Raw genomic sequence first — 20,872 nt, forward strand, 5'->3', positions numbered from 1 at the left:
GAATTCAACATCCCACTCTCACCAATGGGCAAGTCATTGAAACGGAAACTAAACAGAGACACAGTGAAAGCAACAGAGGTTATGAACCCAACAGATTTGACAGATATTTACAGAACATTTTACCTAAAACAAAAGAATACACCATCTTCTCAGTGCTTCATGGTACCTTTTCTCCAATCAACCATATAATTCGTCTTAAAGCAGGCCTTAACAGATACAAGAAGATTGAAATAATCCCGCACATCCTATCAGATCACCAAGGCATGAGGCTGCTGGGTCTGGTTTCACTCAGAGAAGATGCACAAAACCCTCAAGAGACTGAGTCCCCAGGAAGTTTAGAGCTTTGGTTGGGGGTGGGAGGACATCCTAGGGGAGACAAGGGGATAGGTAGTAGGTATAGAATGTGGAACAGTCTGAGGGTGGATCAGAAGGGGAATAAAATCTGGAGTGTAAAAAAGAAAGAAAAAAAAATAAAAAAGAAAAAAAATCTCTGAAAATACAAAGTATCTAGCTTTAGTTAAAGCTAAAAGAGGAACCAACTTAGAGAGACTTTGCATTATTCTCCATGTTTTGCTATCCTTAACTCTTCTTTAGGTTCTCATCCCAGATTATAAAGTGAACAGTTTAACAATGGACTGCACACTACTGGGGATCTGGCCAGCCACTTAGGCAGATGGGAGATGAACATAGCAGAGATATTCCAGACTCATTTCTTAAGTACACCAATACCCTGAAGCATCAGGTCATTCTGCACTGGCAGAGTCCTAAGTGGAAAGTCTCAGGCGAGGCCAAAGATAGGAAAGTAGGAGGTAGAAAGCACAAAAGCTGGGGTGGGGTAGCAAGTTGCTAAGGCTCTGCTAAGGAAGCTTCTTAAGAATGGCAGCCTGTGCACTACCTACAGGGAAATGGAAAGATATGGGAGACTTCCATGCTGTCAGCAGAAACTAGCGTACAAAGGGACAAAGGAAGAATCTAATCAAACACTGCTGCTCAAGGAGAACACAAGTAATCTCATCAATATCACTGCGCATGGCTACGGTGGTTTGTGATTGACATCATCAGCCCTATGTGGTAGGAACTATTAGATTCTCAGGATAAGAAACCACCCCTCTCCACAGGCTCTGGCCCCAGACCATTACCAGCTCTTCAAAGAATATGCCTGGTTTTAGAGAAGGAGCTCTTTTTCTCTGTTTCTTTGTCAATACCTCATGGCCTTAGGGAAGGATCCCAAGGCCTAGGCTGCAGGCTGTTACAGGCCCAACCAAGACTGTTGCTGAGTTTGAGAAGAACCTGTCATTCTCCATCTATGAAAGCCACAGGGATGGCCTTGCTTGATCAAGACAGTCCTCACCACAACTGTGTTTTTCCTTTCCAAATGGTGTTGACAGATGTCTTGACCATGTGACAGAACTATGCTTTTTCAAGAAGAAAAATGGTCCTTTATGGCACACCAGGCCTTAGTGTTGGTTGTGAGCCTGCAATACTTCATTGAGCAGCTTGTTAAAGGGCTGGTCTGTGACCTGGGAAAGGGCCTATTTGTTAATCAGGGTTGGCCCCTTTGTTATGACCTGGAGCGATATTCCCCACAATCCTGATGAACAACCCGGTGTATCCCAGCATCCTAATCTCTCAGATGCCTGCTTACCATACTACTTCTCTGTGGGTGTTTAGGAGGCAGTCCCTCCCTCAACTAAATGTGACTTCCCATTTCCTTTTTTTTCTTTCTTCTTTTTCCTTTTTTTTCTTCTTTTTTCTTTTCTTTTTTTTTTCTTCTTTTTCTTTTTTTCTTTTTTCTTTTTTCAGGGTATGTTATCTTCTCAGAAAAACACAGCACTATCAAAACAGTGCAGGATTTTCTCTGTGAAGAACATCAATCTTTGGTCACAGCGTTAAGAGCTGTGGGTTTTATAGCCCAAAAAGCCCTCTTTGGAATGACCTTCATTGTATGTATATGGGAGCCCCTTCCATATACATACCTTTCTCAAATGTCCCAGTCAGCCAGCCATCCACCCCATCCAGCCATCACCATGTTCCCAACAGGTTCCCAACAGGTTCCCAACAGCATATGAAGAACCTCATGGGAATTTCTGTCTATGGTCATGACTTCCCATTTTCTTATCATTGGAAAATCTTTTCCATCATTGATTCTACTCTATGCTTCTTATCACAGCATAAATTTAGAGTTCATGGAATGGGGTTTACAACTGCCACAAAATTAACTCCAAATGGATCTTAAATGGTGGCCAGGGCACAATGTTTAGAAGATACCAGAGAATCTCGGACATCCAAATTTGGCATCTTGCTAAGGATGTTTCTACATGGCAAGCCCTTGCTCCAAATGCTTTGTGCAGATGAAGCTCCCATAATGAAGTTTTTAAGATGCCACCACTGAGTACATCTAGTGGCGAAGACCTCAAGGAATCGCACAGCTGGCTGTTAGTTTCCACCTAACCCAGGAAAGAGTCCACTATCAGGATTCCTGCTCCTCACACCACTGTTCCTTCAGGTTAGTGGCAGCGGTCACATGCTCACCATGATGAGACTTAGTAGCTCGCCTGCACTCTGCAAAAACACCCAGCATCAGAGGTCAAAGCACATCACACCAACCATAGAAGCCTGCTCTGCAATGCTACTGAACCTGCAACAGGGAACAAAACACCTGGAAGAGGCCTCTCTTCATCGGATTGGACGGTTTTCAAGGAGGCCCTGATTGGCCAGTGACAAGAGCACTGGCCTTAGGGATAGACTGTGCTGAAAGTTTGCCTCTTAGAGCTTCCTACCCCAGGAAATCAGTCCAGGACTTGACACTTTTCAGATTTGCAAGATCTTTGTTTCAGTATTGCATATGCCTGTCCTCCAATAGCGGAGCTTTCTGTTACCAGCACCGAGCACAAATATCTTCTCCCTCCATTTCGTAATCCTCCCCATCTTCCCCTCCACTTCCCAATCCTCCTCCTCCCCTCTTGCTCCTGTTCCTCCTCCTCCTTTATCTCCTCCTCTTCATCCTACTGTTATTCCTCCTTGTCCTCTTCTTCTGAATGTTCCCCCACCCCTCCTCTTCCTCCCGCTCCTCTTCCTCCCTTTCTTCTTCTCCCTGCCCTCCTCTGCCTCTCCTCCTCCTCCTCCTAGAATCGAGATGGGTAGCTTGCACAGTTCATTATTCATCTTGGTGCAGAGTCAACCATATGAACCACATGCAGAATGCTTCCATGCATATTATCAATTACTGCGTCATTTTAAGATATAAAATGTGATATTTGTTTCTGTGATTTTGCACTGATCTCAGGAATACCTCAGCTAATATTCACCTACTACATATTGAAAAGGTCGAAAAATCACTGAAGACCCCAGATCAGATAATATGCAAAAAGAAAAAGCAGTTATTCTGGAGAAACAACCAGCATTCTTTGAAATGGCGACCCCAGACAAAGGTACAAGGACCTCCTTAGAGAAAACAGGTGGAACCCTCTAGAAGGATAGGGTAGTGTAAAATTTCATTGGTAGGGCTAGGTGTCACAGGTTGTCAGTGATCTGCATTCCTATGTCATGAACTTTTCACCATATGATGAAACAGGGCTGCCCAGCCCGGATGGACCATTCTCAGATAGTTCCCCATTTCTGTGGTTATCCCCAGTCTGGTCTCTGGAAGGGGGCTCTACAATCTTCTGGATCTTATGGTCTGTTCCTAATCCTGGTGTCTTATGCCTTACTTTTGGGATTTACAGTTTATTCCTGAAGCTGGCACCTTTTGGAAATAAGGACTGGTCCTCAACTGGCAACAAAAGGGCTCCTTAGATGGAGAAAAATGGGGTTTATCTTGCCCTTTCAATATGATTCTCCAGACAACCCTGGGAGAAAACCAGGAAATGAGGAAATGAATTCCAATCACTGTGGAGCACTACGGTTAGCCAGCACATCTTCCTGAGTGAAAAGGTGAAAAAAACATCTGTATTATTAAAGGATTTCCACTTAAACAGAACTGATAGTATGGATCTCTCTATGTATGTAGAAAGTGGATATATAAGAATGGCTCACAGAATGTGGTCCAACTAGGAAACCAATAACTGCGTACCAATGGAAAGTTGAAGGACACAGTAGTGCCTGTATGTCTTTTTTTTTTTTAAAGATTTATTTATTTATTTATTTATTTATTTATTTTATGTAAGTACATTGTAGCTGTCTTCAGACACTTAGAGAGGGGGTCAGATCTTGTTACAGATGGTTGTGAGCCACCATGTGGTTGCTGGGATTTGAACTCTGGACCTTCGGAAGAGCAGTCGGGTGCTCTAACCCACTGAGCCATCTCACCAGCCCGTGCCTGTATGTCTCAACTGGCCTTCCGCATATACCGTAATGCCAAAGATGGAACCTCTAATGCTAGAAAAATCAAATGATCTCTCTTGCCAGAGTATGGCAAGCAGAAAAAGAGAGGGAGCGAGCATCTTCAATGTCCTTTATAAATGTAGGATGCCACCAGAAGCTGTGGCCTAGATTAATGACATTTTTGTCAGTTCAAAAGATCCAGAATAAAGAAGGGTTCTCCCTTGTTAAATGTTGCAAATAATAAAAAACACTTTCACAATGACCACCTGTTCCAGTTTTAGCTAAGTCAACTTGTTTTAATACAGTAATTTGAATTACTTGAAGTAGTGTCAATTACAGTTGACAATAAGTTCAGTTCCTTATCCAGATTCATGACTGCCTTTTCTGCAGCCAGAGTCATGGCCAGTCAAGGTGATTATCAACCTCACTCTCATTGCTAATGTCAAGTACTGCCAAACCAGGAAAACTTTCCCCTTCAAAGCCTAGGCTAGAAGACATGCAGCACTGTCTTTCCATCATGTGGTCTTAGGGACAGGACCAGATGTTCAAAGCAGTTATCAATTACATAGCATGAGCCAGCCTGGGCATCAAGAGACCTTGTCCTAAACTGCCCTTGTACAATATGAAAAGAAATTCTTATACCTGGGAAATACAACAGAATTGCAAATAGTAAGAGATCAGAGCAGTGCTGAATTCATAGAAATTACATTGAAAGGGGAACCAATAATTGATTTTTTCCAACTTAAATATTACTAAAAAACCACATAGCCATACTGACATTCAAAACTAGCAGCCCATATCCTCACATCAGGAATAGCATTAATCAAACACTACTTGAACTTGCCTCTATGTGGACTCTTAGTTGCTGACACCTGTAACTTGACACACAACTTGACACACACACAACTACACCCGATGGCCTGGGATTCAATTCTTGTGCTGACTTAATGATGTCAGTGAAGATTGCACATGTATCTGTAGAACAGTACCCTACGTGCAAATTGAATGCTCATTGGCTTAACTGACATTCACAACTCAAACACCCATCAATATAGGCTGTCTTCATCACAGAACATGATTAATACATGATCCAAAATTAAAAATCACCTCCCTGCCATAATCAGGTCTTGTTCATAATGGCAACTCCAGCAGCTGATTGCCTACCCTGTTTCCCCAGTAGGGATCGCAATAAACTCTCTTCTCTTCTGATGTGAATGCAGAAGCTATGCCCTTCATGCAAATCCTGTTCCTCTTACTGTAATAAAAAACTTGATTACATACATGACTCAGCAAGTAATTTAAAAACACAGTGGTGTTAGTGATTTAGACTTAAGTATTTAGTTGGTTTAGTCAATAGAAGCCAATGTCATTGTCCTGGGAAATACAGAGTGGAATGAATGCTACCTGACTCGACACAGGAAAGCTTGTCTCAGAAACATTATTTAAATCCTGGAGGTACAGCTGGTGTGGAATTAACATCTTTCCCAGGGAGAGATCACTTATTCAGCTCGGGCTGATGCCCAAAGAAGACCCAGCCTAGGAAACAGTATGAATTCCACATATGGTGTCATCAATAAGTCCTTTTAGGTTCAGCCCCCAGGTTATACTTTGAACAGTTTAATAGGGGACAGGACCTTGCAAGTTTAGTCACTGAGGCTGATGGAGATTTACAGAGCAAAACTATCTTCTAGTCCATAATGTAAGATCTAGAAAAGAGTTTTAAAAGATAGATCCATGCTACAACTCTCCCATACATAAAGGACAGAGAACACACAGAAAATATCAAGAAAACATCACCTAAAACCAAAAAAAAAAGAAAACATCACCTAACAGTACTGTAGTTACGGTTCTAATATGAACATGCCTACTGATCTTTTCAAACCTCACAATAAGACTGTTTGAAGGTTCTGCCCCACCCACCCACCCATCCTCCATCCATCCATCCAATCACCCATCCATCCATCCATTCATTCATCCAAGACAACTTTTTAAACTGTCTAACTTGGGGCAGGAAAGATGGCTCAGCACATCTGGAAAATGGTTCTCACCCAACCAAGGGAAGTACCCACTTCCCCAGCTTCAAATGTTCATGCCCCTGCTCTTTCAGGTTAGCATAGAGCTGATCCTTCATTATGGCAGAAAGTACTCAGAAGAACCCTCCTATTCTCCTGATTGGCCTGCCTGGACGTCTTGATTGGCCAGTGATTCTTGAGTGACATAAGCATGCTCCTTAGGGTTGGAATGTACTGAAGGCACACAGTATACACCTTCAATGCTCAGGATTCTAGTTCAGGAAAGTAGTGTAGTCACAGCCCAGAAAGGGTCAGGACAAAAGCAAGTAGATAACTTCACTGCTTTGACAATATGTAACATTGAGAATGAACAGTGAGGGTTGGCGAGATGGCTCATCAGGTAAGAGCACTGGCTGTTCTTCCAAAGGTCCTGAGTTCAAATCCCAGCAACCTCATGGTGGCTCACAACCACCAGTAATGAGATCTGATGCCCTCTTCTGGTGTGTCTAAAGTCAGCTACAGTGTACTTATGTATAAAAATAAATAAATCTTAAAAAAAAAAAAAAGAAAAGAAAAGAAAAGAATGAACAGTGAGGCAATCAATTTTAGGCCATCGACAAGAAACTGACTGGCCCATTTTTGGGGTCCACACACCAGGCAATCAAGAATCTGAATAAAAATTTGAACTGCAAAACTAAGATACTACCTGAGTCCTACGAAATACATTGTATTACCAAATCTAGGTAATACAATGTGGCTCATGGACTCAGAGGAGAAGGGGAGGGGGAGCTGGGGGAAGAATTGAGGGAGCGGGTGTTGGGAGCCGCCCTCACATTTGCCATTATAAGATGGCGCTGACAGCTGTGTTCTAAGTGGTAAACATAATCTGCACACGTGCAGGGGCAGTTTTCCCGCCATGTGTTCTGCCTTTCTCGTGATGACAACTGAGCCGATGGGCTGCAGCCAATCAGGGAGTAATACATCCTAGGCGGAGGATAATTCTCCTTAAAAGGGACGGGGTTTTGCCATTCTTTTTCTCTCTCTTCTCTTGCTTTCTTTCTCTTGCTTTCTTGTTCTTGTTCTTTTTCTCTCTCTTGCTCTGGCTCTTGCTCTCTTGCTCTCTGGCTCCTGAAGATGTAAGCAATAAAGCTTTGCCGCAGAAGATTCCGGTTTGTTGCGTCTTTCCTGGCCGGTCGCGAGAACGCGTTTAAGAGTTGGTGCTGAGACCCGGGAGGACAAGAAGACCCGGGACGAGAAGACCTGGGACGAGAAAACCCGGGACGGTTACCATCACCGGCGCAAGGAAGATCCCTCATTCTGGAACCAGAACTGCGGGTCATGGTAATAAAGGTTCCCGTAAAACAGTCTGTTGAGAAGGATCCAGCCTGGATTCAGAACTCTTCAGCTGGGGAATGGTGGTAATGAAGTGTTCCCGTAAAACAGACTGTTGAGAAGGATTCAACTGCGTGAATTCAGAACTCTTCAGCTGGGGAACAGGGTACCCGTAAGTATAGCTTTACAAGGTAAGTCTGGCCTTGAACTTTCTAACGAAATTCAAGACAGTCTATCAGAAGTAAAGTGGGAAATAGCTTTACAAGGTATGTTTGGCCTTGAACTTTCTCTAGTGTTAGGAGCCTTTTTGTTCCTTTTCACATGTTATCAAGCGGTTAAGGCAGGGCTGAAAATTCTGGATGAAATTCAGGGCAATCTATCAGAAGTAAAGCGGGGAGAGAGAGTAGGAGCAAAGAGGAAATATGGAACACAAAATAAGTATACAGGCCTTTCCACGGGTCTTGAACCCGAGGAAAAGTTTAGGTCAGGTAAGAATACCTGGGGAGAGATTAGAAGGAAGGAAAAGAAAAAAGATCAATTAGCGGAGGTTTCTAGGAGAAGGAGCCTATACTCATCACTAGGTAAGCTCAAGGAGCCAGTTCTTAATAGTTCTGAATCAGATGAAAAGGCTATTAGGGCCTGGAAGGCGCTCTCCGGAGCAGGTGAAGCCACTGGACAACTAACAGGGACCTCAGGAGTCATTCTCAGATTTTGTGGCCAGAATGACAGAGGCAGCAGAGCGTATTTTTGGAGATTCAGAGCAAGCCGCACCTCTGGTAGAATAGCTTATTTATGAGCAAGCCACACAGGAGTGCAGAGCGGTCATAGTCTCAAGAAAGAACAAAGGTTTACAAGACTGGCTCAGGGTTTGTCGGGAGCTTGGGGGACCCCTCATTATGCGTTACTTCCATTCAGTATGAGAAATTTACTAGGGCAGCTAACTTGTCAAAAAGTCTTTCTCAGTATATGTTACAGAATTGGATGGCTGAATTTGAACAGACCCTTCGGGAATTGAGACTTGCCATCATTCAGGTCAACTCCACGCGCTTGGACCTGTCCCTGATCAAAGGATTACCCAATTGGATCTCCTCAGCATTTTCCTTCTTTAAAGAATGGGTATGGGTGGGATTATTTGGAGATACACTTTGCTGTGGATTAGTGTTGCTTCTTTGGTTGGTCTGTAAGCTTAAGGCCCAAACTAGGAGAGACAAGGTGGTTATTGCCCAGGCACTTGCAGCTCTAGAACATGGTGCTTCCCCTGATATATGGTTATCTATGCTTAAGCAATAGGTCGCTAGCCACTCAGCTCTTGCACCCCACGAGGCTAGTCTCATTGCACGGGATAGAGTGAGTGTGCTTCAGCAGCCCGAGAGAGTTGCACGGCTAAGCACTGCAGTAGAAGGGCTCTGCGGCATATATGAGCCTATTCTAGGGAGACATGTCATCTTTCAAGAAGGTTGAGTGTCCAAGTGTCCTTCTCCCCAGGTAAAACGACACGGGACCAGACCAGGACCCCTCTGGGTGATAAACCTGGGAGGAGGTTATGTGTGTGGCTCCTTTACCTGCACACTGGGGATTTGACCTCTATCTCCACTCTCATTAATATGGGTGGCCTATTGCTCTTATTAAAAGAAAAGGGGGAGATGTTGGGAGCCGCCCTCACATTTGCCATTATAAGATGGCGCTGACAGCTGTGTTCTAAGTGGTAAACATAATCTGCACACGTGCAGGGGCAGTTTTCCCGCCATGTGTTCTGCCTTTCTCGTGATGACAACTGAGCCGATGGGCTGCAGCCAATCAGGGAGTAATACATCCTAGGCGGAGGATAATTCTCCTTAAAAGGGACGGGGTTTTGCCATTCTTTTTCTCTCTCTTCTCTTGCTTTCTTTCTCTTGCTTTCTTGTTCTTGTTCTTTTTCTCTCTCTTGCTCTGGCTCTTGCTCTCTTGCTCTCTGGCTCCTGAAGATGTAAGCAATAAAGCTTTGCCGCAGAAGATTCCGGTTTGTTGCGTCTTTCCTGGCCGGTCGTGAGAACGCGGGTAAGAAGCGGGGTGACTGGGAGGAAGGCAGTGAGCAGGATGTAAATTGAATAAATAAAGAGAAATCGATTTATTAAAAAGCAGGGGAGTGCTTTTATAGTCAAGCTCAAGGCCTAGGTACATAGCATGTGCTTACAAAAGTGGAATCTTTTTCAGTTAGTAACTTAGTTCACTATCACACAGTTAACAGAACATACCAGGAACGCTGGAATCCATTTCTGATGTGGAAATCACAAAACTACAAATAAAGAACAAGTCACACACACACACACACACACACACACACACACACAAAAAGAAGGTGACTTTAAACTTACAATCTAATTTTAACCTTAATATTAATTTGTAAAAGAAAGAAAAACTGGAGACTGCAAGCCTATCACAAATACAATTTTGATTATTTCCTGTGTTTGAGACAGGGTCTGATACAGACACCAAGTTGATTTTGAGTCACCAACCACACTACAATGTATAAAACATATTAAAATTATAATAGATAGCAGGATGTATGCGCCTTTGAGCAAATATTCCTAGCATCAGGATCTTCTGTAGAAGAGAGGGTTGATAAGCCATTGGGCGTTGGTCTGGTTATTGGTAAAGGAGAGTGATCTTGAAAAATTGCAGGCCATTCCCTGGCAGAGATAATGGCATAAGAAGATAAAGTTTGGCCAGGCAGTGGTGGCACAAGCCTTTAATCCCAGCACACGGGAGGAAGAGGCAGGCAGGTTTCAGAGTTCGAGGACAACCTGGTTTACAGAGTGAGTTCCAGGCCAGCAAGAGCTATACAGAGAAACCCTGTCTCAAAAAATCCAAAAAAACAAAAAAACAAAACAAAAAAAAAAAAACAACAAAAACCAAAAAAGAAGATACTGTTAGATCTCACCCCTAAGTGCAATGTCAGCTGCTGAGAGATGTAACCTAACACACAGCTTCTCAACACTCTGAGTGAAAGACCCACAACGTGAGGACTCCCCCACGTTCTGACTCAGGAGAGGCGCCACCCCAAAATCACCCACAAGAAACGGGTCTTGCTGCAAATTGCAAGAGGATTTTTATTCAAGAGCGCTCTCGGGCCCATGGTCATACACCACGCAGGGGTAGAGGACCATGGCGCCCCGAGTAGCTGGGTAAGGGGGTATTTAAAGGAAGAAACCACAACTTAAGGAAGTGGGGAGGGCGTTGTTGGAAGATACCAAAGATACCAGCTAAGAGTCACAAGGAAGTGTAAAGTTACAAGAGTCACAAGGAATACCTGGTAATTGTTAACTCTCAAGACAGCATCGAAGAGCCTCTAACAATAGCACATTTGCATTGCAGGTTCTGGTAATGGCCAGGGTGACTTTCTTTGAATGAGCACTCTTTGAACCCAGGAAGCAGGTGGGTAGAGGAATGTTGCTATCTCTTTTATGATTAGCATACCTTTACAAAGGCCACATTCCCAAGCCTGGGCCTAAAAGCCTAGAATTCTGTTTTTACGTTGTTATACTTTCATTCCCCCCTTCTACTTGTTAGTAGTTCTAATCTTAGAACTAGACACTATTTTTTTCCTGACATACTTGATCCTTTACTTTAGGGCATGGTACTGTTGTCTTAAAACTAAAAGCCGCACTGTACTAATTTTTGTTTTAATAAAGGTGACTTGCCTATTTAACACACATGGACCTATAATTAAAAGCAGAAGCAAAATCAAAAGGGGTCCCATAAAAGTAGAAAGTAGGGTCATCAAGAGTACAAGATAAGGGCCTTTCCACCAGAGTCTCAAGGTTTTCTGCGTGGAGACATCTAATGTAGCAGGTCTTCTTCTCTTGAATAGGCCTTCTGGAGCTGCTTTTTCACTCGCTGTCTCACTCACTGGAGCACCTTGAGCCTAGAGAACAAAGGCTGGGAAAGCAGCATGTCAGCACCATGTACAAAGGCTATTTTTACCAGTGGAGGGGGGCCCCCTGTAGAGTAATTTATAGGGGGGTCAGTCTAAACTGTCCAGGGGTGTTTCTATCCCTGAAGAGCATAAAGGGTAGGAGAGCTATCTAATCATAGCGCCAGTCTCCGCTGTCAATTTGGTAAGGGTCTCTTAATGGTTTTATTTATTTTTTTTACCTGTCTTGAGCTTTTGGGGCCTGCATGCACAATGTAACTTTAAACCAATCTGTAATATCTTGGCCAGTCCCTGATTTACCTGGGCAACAAAGGCAGGTCCATTACCTTGGGAAGGTTTCTTTTAGAAATTTTACCTCGTCATAGCACAGTCCTTGCAGCTTTTGACTCTTTCTTCTGTCAAGTCAGAGAGTCCTGTAACATAGCAGTCAAAGGACCTAACCATGCCTTTGAATTTTTTGGCCCCCAGGCCAAGTCAAATACTGTCTATAACTTGATAGTGCTCAGGGGTGTATCTAAAGCTGGTCTCTCTGATGTTATAATAATCTTTAGGCTCCTTGACTGCCAGGATCATTGCTCCTTGTTTGGCGGTTAGATCTGCCATCTGATTTTTTTTAGCCACAGCATCTTAGGTCTTTTTCTGCAGATGTCAACAGCCCTCTTTGTATATTGCCCCGTACAGTGGCAAAAGCATACCTGTTGTCAGTGTAGACCTTTTTTTTTTTTTTTGCCATTTATAGAGCTTGTCTTAAAGTCACAAGTTCAGCTTTCTGGGCCGACGTCCCTCAGGAAGTAGATCACTTGCTTTCTGTTCACCACCATACTGCTGTCCCCACCTTCTGCTTACCTTTAACCTCGAGGCTACTGTCATCAGTGTACCAGCTCTTCTGCCAGAATGTCAGCGCAGTGATGAGTAGGTGCAGTCTCATGCAGTGGGACAGCAGGTGGAATGAAGCAAAGGTCACTCGTTCAGTCAACAAAAAGTTCTGATGTGTCACAGGAGCGTTGGTAATGCTTTCAAGAGTGTGGGATGCCACTACAGTTATTTGCTGTCCCAGAGTGAGCTTATCAGCATCCTTGACAAGCAGATTTTGGCAGCAATAGCTTTCAGGCAAGAAAACCATCCGCTGGCAACAGGGTGTAACTTCTTGGATAGGTAAGTCACTGGCCTTTTTCAAAGTCCCAAAGTCTGAGTAAGGACTCCTCTGGTGACCCCTGCTCTCTCTTCCACAAAAAGAGTGAAAGGCTTGGTTAGGTCAGGCATAGGCTGGCCATCAGTAGGGCCTTTTAAATCTCTTTAAAGGCTTTCTGGTGATCTGGGGTCTACACAAACACCTCCCCTTCCTTGGTTAGGGGGTACAACTGGGCAGCTAAGGTCGCCAACCCAGGTATCTAGAGTCTGTAGAACCCAGCAGTACCCAAGAATTCTCTTACTTGCCTTGGTGTAGTTGGGGTGGGGATCTGAGTTACAGTCTTTTTCTGGCTTCTTTAAGCCACTGCTTTTTACCTCGAAGGGTGTATCTTAAATAAGTCACTTCAGTCTGACACAGCTGAACCTCTTTAGCTGAGGCTCGGTCTTCAGTTGCCCAGGTTTCCTGTCTAGATCCTGTCTTTTTTTTTTTTTTTTTTTTTTATCACTGTGGTCAAGATTTTAGTCAACTTTCTCTCTTGTCTAAGATCCCTCCTGTTTTTTTCTTTTTTTTGCCTCTCGCCTCTCTCTCTCTCTCTCTCACACACACTTTTTCTGCCTCTTTTATTAGATCGAATGACTGTCTCTCTCTCATAATACACCTTTTAATCTCTGAAGTTTCTTTCTGATATCGGGGAGCTGACTGCCTTATGAAAGGCCATGGCCACTGAGGCCTTTTGGGCTTCCAAGGTAAGATTAAAGGGAGTGAACCGCCTGAAGGCTTTCATAAGCCTTTCAAGGAACACCGAGGGAGGTTCGATCGGCCCCTGCATTACCTCTTACCTTAGCCAAATTAGTGGGCCCGTCTTGAGGCACCTTGGAGACCGGAGCCTGGCGATAGATTTTTAAGCTCTCCCTACCTTTAGCCATGTTGCAGTTCCAACTGGGATGAGTCAAAGAGAATCTCATGTCGATCTCATTTTGTAGCTGTGTAGACCGCCTGTTGGCTTTCAGGCTAATTTTCTAGCCTCTAACAGAATTCTCTCTGGCTCTTTGGTTGTTAAGAGCATCTGCAAACGCTGTTGACAGTCGTCTCAAGTAGTCTGATGAGAGAACATAAGGAACTCTACCAACCCTGTGAGGCGTTGGGGATCCTGAGAAAGGGGGTGATTAATTTTTCAGTTATAAATACCAGCAGAGGAAAATGACCAGTACTGAAGGGTTTAAAGTTTGGGCGGGTCCACCAGAGTCCGCCCAGACTCTGTGCTCTGAGGCTCCCTGTGGCTCCATGTACTCACAGCGGTCCACCTCTCGACACCCCGAGGGGTTTGGGGTTCCCTCGGCGGCTGGGGTCGAGGCTGTAGATAAGGGGAAGGTTGTGGACTAGGCCACTCAGGAGGCTTTATAGATTTTAGAGGAGCCGATTTAGTTGGTGGCTCCGATTCGGGAGAAGCCTTCAATTTCTCTTGTAACATGAGAGTACAACCACAATTTTGAGGAGCAAAACCCAATTTTAACAGTGAAAACAATCTATTTTTTTTTTTAATGAACTCTAAAAACATTACTTGCTACAAAGTTTGGCTGTCCGTTCCTGCACACAAACACAAGAAGGTGTAGTCGCCAATATATCTATTATAAATCGGGTTTCTAGGATAAGAACTACATAGAATATTACCCAATTTAGGCGTATCTTTAGAGACCTGTTCCCATGGGTTGTCTCATGCTGCATGTTGTAGTTCTAAGTTACTCTAACCCAGAGTTACCAGTTTTAAGTCAACTTTTTGTTACCAATGTTACAAATTTTTAATCATAACCAATAACTTATGAGCCACTAATCTATAACCAAGACATATAAAACATATTTATACTTTTGAAACTATTTAGAAACAAAAATGAAATGGCCGTATATATTTGCTCATTTAAACCAAACAAAATTCTTAATTTTTCTAGCTGTAATTTCAAGAGAGGAGCACCTTGTCACCTGATGAATCTAATAATCACAAGCACAGAGATTTTTGTAGGAAAAGCAGCCATCTGTTCCCTTACCATAGAACTTGAGAAGCTGCTCATCCCTATAAGAGCAGCGTTTATAATCAGCGCCTAGCAGGGCTTCTCCAGCCACACTAGATTCTTAACTACAGATGCAGGGCTCCAAAGACCAATTAATACCGTTTATTTTATTTTATTACCAAATTATCTATTAATACTGTTTATTTTATTTTATTACCAAATTATCCCCAGATAGTCGGAGAGTACTACTTTTCTTAAAACCCATTCTCTCACATCTCAGGTGTAAACTATCTCTAGTCAGGGTATAAAGCACCTATGAGAATTACCTTTGCTTTTTTTTTTTTTTTAGATTTTCACATAGCTCTAAACACATACACAAAAACACACAAAACAGAAACCAACAGATCTCGACACGCTCGACCCTTTCTTGTCCTCCACAAGCAGGCAAAAGAATTAGACAATGTTGGAGGGGGAAGCTTCCGCTTCAACAGAACTCGGTCCCTCTGACCGATCTCCGGAGACAGCCAGGCGTCCCTGGCTCTCCCTACCTCCCAGGGCGTCCCCCAGGGCCACAGCTTGTGGTCCTCTTAGCACGTCTGCCGACCACAGTCCTCCAGTCCTTACGGCCCAAAAGGACAGCTGCAAATACAGATGCGCGCATTTCAGAAAACCCCATCACCCCATCGTCTACCAACAACATCGTCCACTTTTACTTAGACGACCAAAACCAGAGAAGCACACTTGTTCCTCACTCTGCCAGATGTAAAACCAAGGCACAAGGTGGGACTCGAACCCACGATCTCGTAACCCTGAAACCAAGACACAAATTCAATAAACTCAGATGGATCTAAACTCAGACTTTGCCGTGCTTCAGAAACATAGGACAAGACATAAACAACCCAACACAACAAGCACATGTTCCAATGTTCGTTTCAGAAAACAGACACTCAGAACAGAGACACCGGCTGGCACGCACACAAGAGGGGATCCCCATACCTCCAAGTCGGTTCTCGGGTGTGAGGGGTGGTCGCGCTTCCCGGCCAACGCACCAAATGAAAGACCCACAACGTGAGGACTCCCCCACGTTCTGACTCAGGAGAGGCGCCACCCCAAAATCACCCACAAGAAACGGGTCTTGCTGCAAATTGCAAGAGGATTTTTATTCAAGAGCGCTCTCGGGCCCATGGTCATACACCACGCAGGGGTAGAGGACCATGGCGCCCCGAGTAGCTGGGTAAGGGGGTATTTAAAGGAAGAAACCACAACTTAAGGAAGTGGGGAGGGCGTTGTTGGAAGATACCAAAGATACCAGCTAAGAGTCACAAGGAAGTGTAAAGTTACAAGAGTCACAAGGAATACCTGGTAATTGTTAACTCTCAAGACAGCAACGAAGAGCCTCTAACAATAGCACATTTGCATTGCAGGTTCTGGTAATGGCCAGGGTGATTTTCTTTGAATGAGCACTCTTTGAACCCAGGAAGCGGGTGGGTAGAGGAATGTCTCTATCTCTTTTATGATTAGCACACCTTTACAAAGGCCACATTCCCAAGCCTGGGCCTAAAAGCCTAGAATTCTGTTTTTACGTTGTTATACTTTCATGAGCTGAAGTAACTGTGCAAGTGGATTGGACATATCTGCAAAGGAGTCCCCTCTAGTTGGAAATTCAACATACATTGGACCAAACTAACCTCCCAAAAGGGTATGAATTCGTATATGAATTTATGTGAGTTTATCCATATTTGCTTGTGTAAAAGACTTTCCTTCTGTGAAGGTGGCTCTCTTCTCCTGGTTTAAGAGAAGTTTATTGCTCCAAACTTCCCCCAAGCTTAGCAAGCAAGAGGCATCTGGACAAGAGGGAAAGGCTCTAGCAATGACTCCTTTACTTAATCACCCACTCCCTTTCCTTAGAGAACTTTCATAGGAAACTTTTTAGAAGAACTTGGAAAAAAAGTTTAAAGAGATGTTTGAAAGTGTCCAACTTTTCTTCCTGTGACTTCAACTAGCAGCTGGAAGTTAAGAGTATCTCAATTTCAGTGGAGATAGAACAAAAGCTATTCACTTAATCCCCTGCCTTTTAAGAGGAGGCTCTAAATACCAGAGATTGCAGCGTCCAGCCTTGCCTCAGAGGAACTCGGGCAGGTCAGCTTCTGCTGCAACGCGACTGAGACTTAAGATAGGCAAACGTCTTAATACTAAACAGCAACCCTAAATATCTCTGAAAACCAAGTCTTGTCACCTCAGACACTCTTCCCCCTCCGCTGCCTGAAGAGGAACCAAGAACAGCCAGGCTGGTCCCCTGTATCCCATCACCCCGACTCCAGCTGCTTAACTCCCTGCTCCTTCCGGTTAAGGGCAGTGGTCACACGCTCACCATGTCGCCACGTTGTAGATCGCTGGCATTGCCCTAGGGTCCCTGGCAGCAGAGATCAAAACACATCAGACCAATCTTTCAGCTTGCTCGCAACGGAGAGGAACAGAGAGCAGGGGAACAAGGCACACGGAAGAACACGCCTCTCCTTCTGTTGGCGGGCCTATCCGGAGGCCCTGATTGGTTAGTGAGACTTGATTGACATGAGCACCTCCCTTAGGGTTAGAGTGCGCTGAAAGCACGGGGCATAGGGCTTCCCAGTTCGGGTTTTTTATCCAGGAGCTGACCCTTTTCAGATCTGCAAGACTTTCTTTCAGTCCTGTCCTCCAATAGTCTATCTTTCTGTCATCCAGAATTCAGCAGAAATTTCTTCTTCCTGCTCCTCCAAGGCCGCCGCAGGTTCACCTTCTCCTCGCTCCGCCCCCTCCTCCACCAAGGAATCAAGAGCCACACCTTGCATAGTACATTATTCAACTTGGAGCAGAGTGAACCATAGGTTCCAAGGATAATTACAATTAAAGAGAGATTTTTAGGACATAAAATATCATGTTTGCTCCTCTCATTTTACACCGACATCAGGAAAACCGCAGCTAATATGCAATTGCTATATATGAGACTCCAGACAACCCTGGGGGAAAAGCAGGGGATGGATGCCAAACACTATGGAGCACTGTTGTTAGCCAGCACGGTTTCCTACGTGGGAGGGTGAAAAAACATATCTGTATTAGTAAAGGTTTTCCAGATGAACAAAACTCAGAGCATGGATCTCTCTAAGTATGCAGAAATTGGATAGATAAGAATGGCTCACAGAATGTGGCCCCACTAGTAAATCAATGACTGTACCAATGAAGAGTTGAAGAAAACAGTAGTTCCTGTATGTCTCAGCTGGTGTTCAGCACGTAACAGAATTCCAAAGATGGAGCCTTAATGTCAGAAAAATAGAAAGACCTTGCAAGCCAGTATGTGGGAAGAAGAGAAAGGGAAAGAACTACCATCTTCAATATCCTTTGTATATGTAGGTTCACAGCAGAAGTTCTGGCCTAGATTAATTTTTTTTCTACTTAACCAAAACCTCCAGAGTAAAGAAGGGTTTTCCCACGTTAAATGGTGAAAATAATAAAAACTCCTCACAGTGCCTATCTGTTTGGTTTTAGGTAAGTGAACTCCTGTAACTATAGTCATTTGAAATAATTGCATTGGTGGCAACAACAGTTGACAGGAAGTTCAGTTTTTATCCAGAGTCTTTCTTTTTAGATTTATATATTTATTGTTTTATGTATATGAGTACAATGTAGCTGTAAAGATGGTTGTGAGCCTTCATGTGGCTGTGGAGAATTAAATTTTTCAGACCTCTACTTCACTCTGGTCAACCCCACTCAGTCCCTGCTTGCTCTGGCCCAAAGATTTATTTATTATTATTATACATAATTACACTATAGCTGACTTCAGACACTCCAGATCTCATTATGGATATTTGTGAGCCACCAGGTGGTTGCTGGGATTTGAACTCAGGACCTTGGGAAGAGCAGTCAGTGTTCTTACCCGCTGAGCCTTCTCCCCAGCCCCTTTATCCAGATTATTAATTGCCTGGTCTGCAGACCAGAGTAATGGCCAGTCAAGGTGACTATCAAGATGGAAAATTGGTGACCTCACTACTTATTGCTAATGTCAAGTACAGCCATACCAGGAAAACGTTCACCTTCAAAGCCTAGCCTAGAAGAGATGCAAGACTCTCTTCCCAACATGTGGCTTTAGAGACAGGATTAGATGTTCAAGGCAATTATCAATTACATGGCATGACCCATCCTGGGCTTCAGGAGACCTTGTCCTAAGCAGCACTTGTAAAAGAAATGGAAAGAAATTCTTATGCCTGGGAAACATCACAGAATGGATACAAGTAAGAGATCAGATAAGTGCTGCATTTAAAGCAAACCAATAATTGACTTTTTACAAACAGAAATATTATTGAAAAAACACATAGCCATTCTGACTTTGTAAAAGAATAGTCCATTTCCTGGTAAAAGGAATAGCATCTTTCAAATATTTTTTGACCTTGCCTCTATGTGGATTGTTGCCTGCTGAGACCTGTAACTTCACACACAACTACAGCCAATGAAGGCCTGTGTTTTAAATTTCTGAGCTGATTTAATTATGTCAATGAGGATTGCACATATCTCATAGGACAGTAGTAACCTAACTGCAATTTGAGTATTCACTGGCTTAACTGACATCACAAATCATACACCCACCGATCTAGTCTGTTTTCATTTACCCAACATGAATTAAGACATGCTGCAAAATTATAAAATTACCTCCATACCAGCATCAGGCACTTTTTCATTATGGCGATTCCAGCAGCTGATTACCCACCCTGTTTCCCCCATTAGTGTACACAATAAACTTCTTCCAATTCTGGTCAGAATGCAGAAGTTATTCCCCTCATGCAAATGCTTTTCCTATAGAATCAGTAACAGTTGATTACATGACTCTAATGCATAATTTTAAAACACAGTGGTGGTACAGATGTTAACTTAAGAATTTAGTTGTGGGGGGCTGGTGAGATGGCTCAACGGTTAAGAGCACTGACTGTTTTTCCGAAGGTCCTGAGTTCAAATCCCAGCAACCACATGGTGGCTCACAACCATCCTTAATGAGATCTGACGCCCTCTTCTGGTGTGTCTGAAGACAACTACAGTGTATAATCAATAAACAAATTAAAAAAAAAAGAATTTAGTTGGTTTAAATAATAGGATAGCAATGTTACTGCTCTGAGACATAACAGAGTGGAATGAGAGCTACATGACTCACCATAAGAAACCTTGTCTCAGAAATAATTTTCTAAAAGGCTGAAGGTATAACAGGTAGAATTAGCATCCTTTCATGGGAAAAGATCACTCATTCATCTTTGACTGATGCCCAAAGAAGAACCAGCCTAGAGCAGAATTTTTAGTTCCCAATATGCTGTTGTACCTAAGTCTCTCTTAGGTTAGGGCCACAGCTATAGTTTGAACAATAGTCACAGAGGCAGATGGAGATTTACAGAGGAAAACGACCTTCTAGTCAACAATGTATGATCTAAAAGTACATTTAAAAGATGTATCAATGCCACAGCTCTCCATATACAATGGACAGAGAATACAAACAGAAAATATCAGGGAAACATCACCTAACAGCACTGTGGTTACCGTTCTTACGTGAGCAGGTGTGCTGAGCTAGTCTAACCTCAGAATAAGGCTGCTTTTCTTACTCAGCAACTTGGTTCAGAGGAAAGGCACAGGTGCTTCTCTGTAGGACCAGAAAGAAGTGCATCCTGAATGCTGTGTGTCTCAAGGCTGTGACATCTCTGTAGAAGATTCCATATCTTATACATTATTTTTATTTTACTTATGTGAGTCTATTGCTGGAACATGTTTGTGTGCATTACCTACAGTGGTCGGAAGAGGGCATTATACCCCTCTGGATTGCAGTTACAGCAATTGAATTACAGCCATGAGGTTTTTTGAAATGCAATCTGTATTACCTGGAACAACATCAATTGCTCATAACTAACTCTGTATTTATTATATTTTTGTTGTAAAATTAATTTTTATGCATTTAAATTAGATCATAATACACCACTTCATGTAACCTTTACCTTTTTACACTTTTTTTTCCAGGACTAAATACATGGCCTTTATTTCTTCCAGATCAAAGATTTTGGGTATGATCATATAAAGATGAACAATCAAGTTTTGCAACCTGGAAATATTTACTTCTTAAAACTATATTAATACTTTAGTTATATGT

The 20,872-nt window shown here is 43.2% G+C and overlaps 1 protein-coding gene, 1 long non-coding RNA gene and 1 other non-coding gene across 8 annotated transcripts in view; all 3 read right to left on the reverse strand.

Moving 5' to 3' along the window:
• Zfp934 (zinc finger protein 934) overlaps positions 1-20,872 on the reverse strand; it is a 62,527-nt gene that overhangs the window by 24,603 nt on the left and 17,052 nt on the right. For 3 of the 6 annotated variants that reach the window (NM_001360915.1, NM_001162911.2, NM_175252.5), the window contains exon 1: positions 17,090-17,232. The exons of the other annotated variants lie outside the window; for them this stretch is intronic. In NM_001360915.1, coding sequence (NP_001347844.1) covers positions 17,090-17,092 — 3 coding nt within the window. In that variant the 5' untranslated portion in view covers positions 17,093-17,232. Of the gene's footprint in view, positions 1-17,089; positions 17,233-20,872 lie in introns of those variants that run through there. 6 annotated transcript variants of the gene reach the window in all.
• On the reverse strand, positions 1,806-1,938 carry Gm24095. The gene has a single exon (XR_003950723.1). It is a non-coding gene; the product is annotated as a small nucleolar RNA SNORA25 (small nucleolar RNA).
• On the reverse strand, positions 9,756-12,539 carry Gm38639. Its single transcript, XR_003950604.1, has 2 exons — positions 12,427-12,539; positions 9,756-11,585 (listed from the first exon to the last, which is right to left on the reverse strand). It is a non-coding gene; the product is annotated as a predicted gene, 38639 (long non-coding RNA).

Source organism: Mus musculus, chromosome 13, assembly GCF_000001635.26.
Source record: "Mus musculus strain C57BL/6J chromosome 13, GRCm38.p6 C57BL/6J".
Lineage (NCBI taxonomy): Eukaryota > Metazoa > Chordata > Mammalia > Rodentia > Muridae > Mus > Mus musculus.